Source organism: Aristolochia californica, unplaced genomic scaffold (genome assembly GCF_029961685.1).
Source record: "Aristolochia californica isolate CCGP_79_NKW_82.1479 unplaced genomic scaffold, dmAriCali1.0.hap1 SCAF_1, whole genome shotgun sequence".
In the NCBI taxonomy this organism is placed as follows: domain Eukaryota; kingdom Viridiplantae; phylum Streptophyta; class Magnoliopsida; order Piperales; family Aristolochiaceae; genus Aristolochia; species Aristolochia californica.
In genome coordinates, this window is record NW_027181770.1 from 3,113,798 (window position 1) to 3,124,450 (window position 10,653).

At 42.0% G+C, this 10,653-nt stretch overlaps 1 protein-coding gene and 1 non-coding gene across 2 annotated transcripts; both read left to right on the forward strand.

The window, feature by feature from the left end:
- The first annotated feature begins 1,139 nt into the window (after nt 1-1,139).
- LOC137956570 (uncharacterized) lies at nt 1,140-1,928 on the forward strand. Its single transcript, XM_068804116.1, has one exon. The coding sequence runs from the start codon at nt 1,266-1,268 to the stop codon at nt 1,821-1,823; it is 558 nt and encodes a 185-aa protein (XP_068660217.1). The 5' UTR covers nt 1,140-1,265; the 3' UTR covers nt 1,824-1,928.
- A 1,056-nt stretch (nt 1,929-2,984) lies between these two features.
- On the forward strand, nt 2,985-3,147 carry LOC137965050 (U1 spliceosomal RNA). The gene has a single exon (XR_011115998.1). It is a non-coding gene; the product is annotated as a U1 spliceosomal RNA (small nuclear RNA).
- Nucleotides 3,148-10,653: the final 7,506 nt, after the last annotated feature.

The following is a 10,653-nucleotide window of genomic DNA, read 5'->3' on the forward strand; positions in this document are numbered from 1 at the left end:
TTATATTATCGTCACATTAATCTCTTCTTGTGTATGGGACTACAATTGAGTCATTAATTTTCTATTTAATGGAAGGTTTTGTCCCTCACAGGTTGTGACATAGGACCAAACCCCCTTTGGTTCCTGATCCAATGCCTATGCAAAGGAAACTGTAGAGCAATGTTGATGGATTGAATGAATTCTTGATCTAATGTTTATTGTTAATGAAAAACACATATGCACATTTGTAAAACGTAGATGGGTTTATCATGTTTAACAATGTGGTTTTAGAGTTCATTAATTAAAAGACCAAGACAGGATTTTTTGCTCTTGTACTCTAATGTTACATCTACAAGGCATTTTTTTTCCTTTTAATTACATATTTTTATCTACCTTGTCTCTAGTTCTTACAAAAAAATTTGTCTATCTTGTTGTCATATACTGATTTGAAAATGCTAGAATTTTATTTTATTTGGTCAATGGAAATTTTGATTATTATTAGTTTAAATAAAATTATTTTTTTCATCATTTTGTTATCCTATAGTAGTGCATATATAAATTTTTCTCTTCAAATATTTCTAATTATTTTGATCATTATTAACTTTAACATAGAGCAGTCAATGTCAAATTCAAGATTATATATTTAAATTCATCATATGTAAGTTTCAAATAGATTTTTTTTTAAATGTTGATAACACATGCACACACCTCTTTCACCCGTAGTGAGACTTGAACGCAAGACCGATGAGTTACAATTTGATTCAGATTTTTATGTATTCAAATCGGTTCGATTCTGAGTTCAAATAGAACAGCCTGACCAGTTTCCAAAATAAGACTTTTGGGACCATATTGCCTAAGGCCTTACTTGGGTCTATTTGGAACCCCAAGAAATGAAATAAAATAAAATAAAATTTTGATCATTATTATTTATAAAAATAGTTAATAAAAAAATAATAATATATTTTTTTTCATTTTCATGGATTATTTGGAGGAAATTCCCGTTTCTCACCCAAAAAAAATCAAATATCATAATCAAAAGAAAGCAGCAGGGGTTTCCGTCTGTCGCTTTCGAGGGAATTCGCAGTTCCCACCCAAAAAAAATCAAAATATCATAATCAAAACGGATTTATCTTTCTTTCCCTATCAACCAAGAAAGCGGCCAGGCAGCGAGGAAGCATTAACACTCAGTACAAGTGAAGAAGCGATTCCATTTCCCCTCTCCCCTTTCGTCCCCCTCTCTCCTCCTTTCCCAAAATAAATACACAGAGCAATCAAAGCTTCCAGCCATGAATAAACCCCGTTCCTCATCTGGCCGAACAAATCTTGCATCCTGCATTCTGGCCACCATCTTCCTCATCTTCGTCGCCATTATTATTCTCATCATCTTCTTCACCGTCTTCAAGCCCAAAGACCCCAAGATCGCCGTCAACTCCATCCAGCTCCCGGCTTTCTCCCTCGCTAACGGAACCGTCAACTTCACCTTCTCCCAGTACGTCTCCCTCCGGAACCCTAACCGTGCCGTCTTCTCCCACTACGACAGCACGCTCCAGCTCTTCTACGGCGGCAACCGAATCGGGTTCATGTTCATTCCCGCCGGAAAGATCAACGCTGGCCAGACCGTCTACATGTCGGCCACCTTCTCCGTCGACGCATTCCCCTTTGCGGGAATCAGCCCCTCCGTCGTCGGCGGGTACCGGTACGAGAGTATGGAGATCGAGTCGAGGTTGAAGATTGTAGGAAGGGTTAGGGTTCTGCATGTCTTCACGCATCACGCGGAGGCCAAATCTGGCTGCGTGGTTGACATCGCGGTCAGGGATGGATCGGTGTTAGGTTTCCACTGTTAGATTCGGTCGGAAATTTGGGGATTTTCGTTCCTGCAAGCTTGAATCCACGGAGAAACTGTAAAAAAGGAATTTGATGATTTTCAATTTCAGGTGTCTCTGTTACCACATTCTTGTAAAAATTCTTCCTTTCAATTTTAACCATTATTCTTTTCTTCTGCATAATTCTTCTTCCCCACCATTTAGAACTAATTATAGACTCGAATCGACGAAATTACTTATACCGATTTTGCCCTTTCAACTAGTTATTTTAACTGCTCCTGGAAGTTCTTCAACTGATCCTCACCGAATTAATCATGAATGCTTCGAAATTTCCCTTTTTTATCCTCCACTTATAGTCGCTTTAGATTCTTCTGGTGGCCTCTAATTGGCATAAACTGTCTATATTTAATAGATAACTCTGATTACAAAGACGGAAATGCCCTTATTGAGGCCTCGAGGGCGCTGCAGACAGATCGATGTGCATTCTGGTCTTTTCATTTTTTACCTCTTTTCTCGACCCATCTCGTGGGAAATCCGTAATCATGACGGGCTGGCAAAGGCCAAGGAGCATGCCGCAAAACTCGGCCTTGTCGGATTCATTTTTCCTCTTTCTCATGAGTTCAGATTTCTTCTTATTTCCGTTTCCTTCCCTTTTATTTTATTCTATTTTTATGTACCAGGAATTCGGTTAAAAGGCTCAAAATAGATTAATGTTATTATGGGGATTTAACTGGTTTTGATTTTTTATGGAATCAATATTAAAACATAAAAATATAATATAATATTTATAAAAAATAAAAAACTAAAATCGAAAGAAAACTTTCTCCATGATTTGTACTTCACAGGCTTTTGATTAAAAAAAGTTTTCATGCTCCAATAAGGGTCCTCAATAATTGGACGTGACTTCAAAGGTTGGGACCCCCCCCCCCCCATAGGACCTCATTAGAGATGTATAGGAGGGAAGAAATCTAGACGGCAGTCCCCCGGCTCACGCACACACACACACCATGGAAGGAAGAAAGACGTGAGAGATCCAACTAAAATTAAAATGATAAAATTATCTAAAATATTATTAGATAAATCGGGTGATCAGGTCCCATGTAGTTAGTCCCACATAGGAATCACAGTAAATGAGGTGCGGGGCAAGCGATGTCTAAAGAGAAGTTTACTCTTCAAGATAACATACTTACCTGGGCGGAGCTGACCGGTGGTCAAGAAGGCTGGTGGCTTAGGTTAGCGACCTCCATTGCACTTTGGGGAGGGGCGCTGGCTTAGCATCTCCCCATGTGGGAGACTGCACGTCATAATTTGTGTCAGCGGGGGTACGCGTTCGCGCGGCCCCCTTCAAAACCAGTCACTAAAAGTTTTTCGTTCTGTCCTCACGGTTGGCAAATACCAGTTAATACCACAAAAGCATTTCATTTTGGATCGGCAGATTTCGCAATTAAACAGTTACTGAAAGCCGTACTTCATACTTTCATCTCCATGAGTGAATTGGTTGCAATTTCGTAAGCTAAGTTGGTGCTATGAGGTGTTCGTCACTGACCCCCGTTCGAGGCATTTAATGGTGGTCTTAAACAGCAGCTACTCTGTTCTCGACGTTTACCACTCTGTAGTTTTAACTGTTTCGATAAGAATGTACCCGATCCGACTCTTCTTAGATTTTAATCTTCTCAGAAAACAGTTCCTCCGGAGAGCAATGTCACTGTTGAAGCCCTACTACTGTCCCCGAACAGCTCAAATGATGGCGATGAAACTAGCCCTTTATGTCTTGGTTCTGCGATCAACGAATATGTGTTTACTTTCGACTTCGGAGCCATGGAATCTTTATCTAGCAAAGAATATTTGCTCTCCATTATTTGGAAGTGTGGGAGACAGAGCGCCTTGAGGTCTCCTCCAATTGAATTGGTAGCCAACAGTTCAATCCATTTACAGCATTGTGGATTGTAAAGTGGGCATTCCGCTTGGAACTAGAGAGAAACCTTTCATGGATAACCTACTTTCCAAACATTTGTTAAATCAAAAGAGTCGAAGTGTTTTTTTTTGGGAGATTGGAAAGCTAAAAATTCCGTAATCCAATTGCACGGAGATGAGCCAAGCCTGATTTTCTCGTATTATGAGTTGATTCGTTCTAACTGATATTACTGTAGCAATAATTCATTCTTCGTGTTGAAGATACTATCTTAAGAGATTGATTCTCAATCAATTAAGCATCATTGAATTGATTCTAAATCAATTAAGGATTATTGCCCTGTTTAGGGTCTTCCTTACAGATGAATTTGACCCTCCATTATAGGAGCTAATTACGTCAAATCATTCCTTGTCTGTACAAATCAATTCTTTTGTAAATATTTATAATTGGGATATTTTCCCTATAAATTAATGAAAGCAAGCACCTCATCAGTGTGGTGAATTTTATAATCTTCTCATGGTATCAGAGCTCCATCTGGATTAACATCCTGTGATCCTCATGGCCTCAAATTCTTCTTCCGATCTTCTTCCCTTCAACACCTTGATTCATATGATCACCATCAAACTCTCTTCTTCAAATTATCTTTTGTCGAAGAGTCAATTTCTTCCCCTTCTTGACAGCCAAGGATTACTGGCTCACGTTGATAGTACTCTTGAGCCCCCACATTCGTTTGAGCCTCCTTTCTCTCAGACGCCAAATCCCAAATTTCAGACATGGAAAATAACAGACCAGCGTCTCCTCAGCCTTCTGTTGTCTTCTCTTTCCGAAGAAGCCATGGCAGAAGCCGTTGGCCTAACCACATCCCGTGAGGTGTGGATTGCTTTAGAAAATTCATTCAGCCACCGATCGAAGGCCCATGAAATTCGTTTGAAAGACGATCTCCAATTGATGAAACGCAGCAGCCGTCCGATCAGCACCTATGCCCGTGCGTTCAAAGCACTGTGCGACCAACTCCATGCCATCGGTCGTCCCGTTGATGACACCGACAAGGCTCATTGGTTTCTCCGAGGTCTCGGCTCGGAATTTTCGAGCTTCTCCTCTGCCCAAATGGCTCAGAACCCCATCCCCTGTTTTCCCGACCTGGTGTCCCGCGCCGAAAGTTTCGAAATCTTCCAGAAATCGCTGGAGTCTTCGGCAACGGCGACAACCCAGGCTGCCTTCACTACAAATCGACACCAATCTCATCGTTCCGGCGGTTTCTCTTGCCCGAATCGTGGCCGCAGTTGTCCTCACGGCAATTCTTCCAGCCACTAGTAGAGCCCTGTCTCTAATCACGGCCATGGCCAGGGCACGAAAGGTTTTTCTGGCCACGGCCAACGTCAACCCACCACCAGCCACCGTCGCCGACCACCGCACTGCCAGATCTGCCGCCAAGAAGGGCATTACGCCGATTGTTGTCGGCAGAGATACTCTCGGAACGATGAACCCCGCTCGGAAGCCTTTCTCGCTGAATCATTTCATTCAGCGTGTTCTATGTCCGAAAATCAGTCTTCGGATTGGGTCGTCGACACTGGTGCCTCGACCCACATGACCTCGGCCCACACCTCTCTGGATCAATCTGTCCCCTATACGGGTAAGGATTGTGTAATTGTCGGGAAAGGTGCGTCTCTCCCCATCACTCACACCGGTTATTTTTCTCCATCTTCCGATCTTAAATTATTAAATGTTTTGGTTGTTCCCCATCTTACCAAAAATTTGTTATCCATTAGTAAATTAACGCATGATTTTCCGTTATCTGTTACATTTACTAATGATCTTTTTACTATTTAGAATCGTCAAACGGGAAAGGTGGTGGCAACTGGTAAACGTGATGGAGGTCTGTATGTGCTAGAGCGTGGCAATTCCGCATTTCTTTCCGTTTTGCAAAATAAATCTTTACATGCCTCATATGAACTATGGCATGCTCGTTTAGGACATGTTCATCATTCCGTAATTTCCCTCTTGAATAAAAATGGCCAGCTCCATCTTACTTCTTTATTACCATCTCCGAAATTATGCGATACCTGTCAACTTTCTAAAAGTCATCGTTTACCTTATTTTCGCAATGAAAAAAAGTCCTCTCATGTTTTACATTTAATTCATTGCGACATATGGGGTCCCTCACCTGTTACTTCCAATTTGGGGTTTGTCTACTATGCTTTGTTTATTGATGATTATTCTCGGTTTACTTGGATTTATCCGTTGAAATTGAAATCTGACTTCTATGACATCTTTCTTCAATTTCAAAAATTTGTTGAAAACCAACATTCCGCTCGTATAAATTTTTTTCAAAGCGATGGTGGTGCCGAATTTACTAGTAATCGTTTTCAACACCACCTTCGTACCTCTGGAATTCATTATCAGCTCTCATGTCCATATACCCCTGCTCAAAACGGCCGCGCCGAACGTAAACACCGCCATATAACTGAAACTGGTTTAGCTCTACTATTCCATTCTCACATGTCCCCTCACTTCTGGGTTGACGCCTTTAGCACTGCTGCCTACATCATCAACCGCTTGCCACACCACTTCTCGGAGGTAAGTCCCCCTTTGAACTTCTCTATAGTCTTTCTCCCAATTATGTAAATTTTCATCTTTTTGGTTGTCGTGTATACCCCTGTTTACGTGATTACATGGCAAACAAATTTTCTCCTTGTAGTCTTCCTTGTCTTTTTCTAGGCTATAACTCCTCGTACAAAGGTTTTTGTTGTCTTGATCCTATCACCTCTAGGATATATCTTACTCGACATGCCCAGTTTGATGAAACTCACTTTCCGTCTTTCATTTCTTCCCAGGCTCAACCCCTATCCTCTCTCCAGTTCTACAATTTTTTGGAACCTAGTTCATCTTCTTCTGGCATGCCCACATCTCTTCCAGTGTCCCATTCCCCGCATATTACTCAATTCGGTTCCCGTTTGTGTGATATCTGTACTGATTCTATGAATGAGTTTTTGCAGGCAACTAATCCCTCTTCAGGACCGCCACTACCGACTATTGATCTTTCTCTTCCTGGGTCCACTGTCTTGCCTCCTGCTGCTTCTGTTCCTGCTATTCCCTTGGGATCCCATCCCATGGTCACACGCGCCAAGGCTGGCATTTTTAAACCTCGTCACTCGGCTGATATTACTTTCTCTGGATCTGCTGGTCTTCTATCTGCCCTTCTAACATCCACTGAGCCTAAAGGGTTCAAATCTACTACCAAGAATCCGGCTTGGCTTGCTGCTATGGATGAAGAAGTTCGAGCTTTGCGGGAAAATCATTCTTGGACTTTGGTTCCTCGCCCTGCTGCCACCAATATTGTGGGTTCCAAATGGGTATTTCGTACCAAATATTTGCCTAATGGGACTGTTGAGCGGTTCAAAGCCCGTCTTGTCGCAAAGGGGTTTACTCAAATACTAGGCCTCGACTACACCGACACCTTCAGTCCTGTCATCAAAGCTACGACTATTCAGGTTGTGCTCTCTATTGCTGTCACAAATCGATGGGTTCTCCGCCAATTGGATGTCAAAAATGTCTTCCTCAATGGCCATCTCAATGAACAAGTTTATATGGAACAACCGCTTGGGTATATTGATCTTCGCTTTCCTGATCATGTTTGCAAGCTGCAAAAAGCTCTCTATGGCCTCAAGCAAGCCCCTCGCGCATGGTTTCAGCAGTTCAGCTCCTTTCTTACCCATCTTGGTTTCCTTTGTAGTCGGGCTGACCCTTCGCTCTTCGTATTTCATCGGCACTCTGACATCCTCTATTTGCTCTTATATGTCGATGATATTATTATTATGGGCAACAACCCCTCTCTTCTGGATAGCTTTGCCCGCAAGCTACATTCTGAGTTTGCTATCAAAGACTTGGGATCCCTCAACTATTTCCTTGGTCTTGAAGCTACACCCACCGATGATGGCCTATTTCTTAGTCAGCTGAAATATGCGCGCGACATTCTTGCCCGGGCCCACTTACTTGACAGTAAGCCTGTGCACATTCCTCTGGTGGTTTCTCAACATCTATCCTCTGCTGGTCAGTCCTTCTCGGATCATACTCTTTATCGCTCCCTTGTTGGTTCTCTTCAATACTTGACCATCACGCGGCCCGATATTGCTCATGCGGTCAACTCAGTGAGTCAACTTCTACACTCTCCCACGGCTGACCACTTCCTTGCTGTCAAGCGCATTCTTCGATTTGTCAAAGGCACTCTCCATTATGGTTTAACCTTCCATTCGTCTGCTTCGCTTCGATCTTTAGTTGCTTATTCTGATGCTGACTGGGCCGGTTGTCCTGACACTCGTCGCTCTACCTCGGGTTACTCTATTTACCTTGGTGATAACTTAGTCTCCTGGAGTGCCAAGAAACAACCCACAGTTTCTCGTTCCAGCTGTGAGTCGGAATATCGTGTTCTTGCTCTCACGGCCATTGAACTCCTCTGGCTCACTCATCTTCTTCGCGATCTCCAAGTTCCCATTCCGGAGCGGCCCCTTCTCTTATGTGATAACAAAAGCGCTCTTTTCTTAAGCTCCAACCCTGTTGTTCACAAGCGGGCCAAACATGTTGAACTCGACATCCACTTTTTGTGTGAACTTGTTGTTGCTGGAAAGATCCGCACTCAATATGTACCATCCCACCTACAGGTTGCAGATATCTTCACCAAAAGCGTCTCTTGACCACTATTTCAATTTTTTCGATCCAAGCTACACATCTGTCCTAATCCGACGCTTAGCTTGCGGGGGGCTGTTGAAGATACTATCTTAAGAGATTGATTCTCAATCAATTAAGGATCATTGAATTGATTCTAAACCAATTAAGGATCATTGCCCTGTTTAGGGCCTTCCTTACAGATGAATTTGACCCTCCATTATAGGAGCTAATTACGTCAAATCATTCCTTGTTTGTACAAATCAATTCTTTTGTAAATCTTTGTAATTGGGATATTTTCCCTATAAATTAATGAAAGCAAGCACCCCATCAGTGTGGTGAATTTTATAATCTTCTCACTTCGTATTCAATATGGTATAGAGCTTAGATCTCTCTATTTCTCCTCCTTGGTGTCGTTGCAAAACCAGAATCGTGCATCTCCCTACAAAACCAGAGCCGTGCATCTCTCTGTTCCTTCATTTATGCCGTCATCTAGATCGTCTGAATCACCACCATCAGGACCGTACCTGAGCCACTTCTCGGCTTCCCAATGCCCCGCAACAACAGTCCCCAATTCTGACTCTTCGCTCCCCTCTCTTAACCTCTTGCCTGAGCCACCACCGTCGACGATCCCGATAGCCATCGACAGCATCTCACCATTGCCACCGTCGACTGTTGAGCCTCTCCAACTGTCGACAGCAGCTTCCGTCGCCGTCACTCAACTACCACCGTGGGACATCCCTCAACCGCCAGAGTCAGCAGTACCGGGACACCGCGCTCAATATCGAACACACTACATGGCTTAGTCAAGATAAGCTGAATTTTGGTATTCTTGTTGTTTCTCTCATGCCATCTCTTATTCCGCTTATCACTCAATCAATAACCTCTCATGAAGCTTGAAATATCTTGGCTAGTACATATGATTGGCCTTTATGTGGTCCCATCAAATAGATCAAGGAACAACTCAAACATAATATTAAGGGGTTTCAAACAATTTTTGAATATATGCAGTTTATTAAAACACGGGCTAATGAGTTTGCAGCTCTAGGAAAACCCATGGATCAAAAGGATTTCACTGAGATAATTTTGGATAGGCTCGATGATGACTACAAACCACTTGTTGATATTATCAATGATAATGACACACCAATTTCTTTTGATAGGCTGCATGAAAAACTCATCAACAAAGGAGTCTCGCTACGTGTCCAACAAGCTCACTCCTCTCCACTTTAGGCCTCTATAAATCCTGCTAGTGATCGCTCTAATTCCGAAAAATCCGATAATCGTAATCACAACTAACAAGGGGCACCCTCAGTCATTGCCAATTGTACCGAAAAAAAGGACACAACATTCCACAATGTCCTGTCTTTCACCAAAAACCTTAGTCTCTGCCACCTTCCCAAGCTCCTCGTTCCCCCTTTCACTGGCAACCTCGCACTTCGACATCATGGCAACTACGAGCACATCTTGCAACAACCACCTCTCCTGCTGGTTTTCCTTGGTTTCTGTGCAGTGGAGCATCACACCATGTTACCACCAACTTGGGTAATCTCTCACTTCATACTCCTTGTGACAGCACTGACGACATTACGGTTGGTGATGTCACGAGTCTTCCTATTACTCACACTGGTTACAAATCTCTCTCTACACCCTCTTGCAAATATTTATTAAACAATATTCTTTGTATTCCTTCCATGCAAAAGAATCTTATTTCTATTTCTCAATTTTGTCAAACTAATCATACTTCTATTGAATTTTTACCTACTTCTTTTTGTGTGAAGGATCTTGGTACGGGGGCAACACTTCTACAAGGTCGAACTAAGAATGGTGTGTACGAATGGCCATCATCCCAAGTCCAGTCTCCACCAATAATTATTTTTTTTAGTGTCAAGACCACTTAATCTACATGACATCATCTCTAGGTTATCCATCGTCTCCAATTCTTCGATACATCATGTCCACTTTTCAGTTAGATTTATTACACCATTTGAATTTAAATTTAAATTTTAATTGTTATTCTTGTAAATGCAATAAAATTTATAAATTACCATTTTCCCACTCCACTCTTGTCTCTTCTTCTCCTCTTGATATTATATTTTTGGATGTCTGGACCTCTCCAATTCATTATTATTTTACAAAGTATATATGGTTTTACCCACTCAAACAAAAATCACATGTATTTGATACCTTTATCCAATTTAAATCTATCGTTGAAAATTTCTTTGGAAAACGGATTAAAACACTCTATTATGATAATTGGGGGAAATACATAACAAT

What these genes read in the sequence shown, in the direction of transcription:
- LOC137956570 (XM_068804116.1), top strand. Translation starts at nt 1,266, where the DNA reads ATGAATAAACCCCGTTCCTCATCTGGCCGAACAAATCTTGCATCCTGC.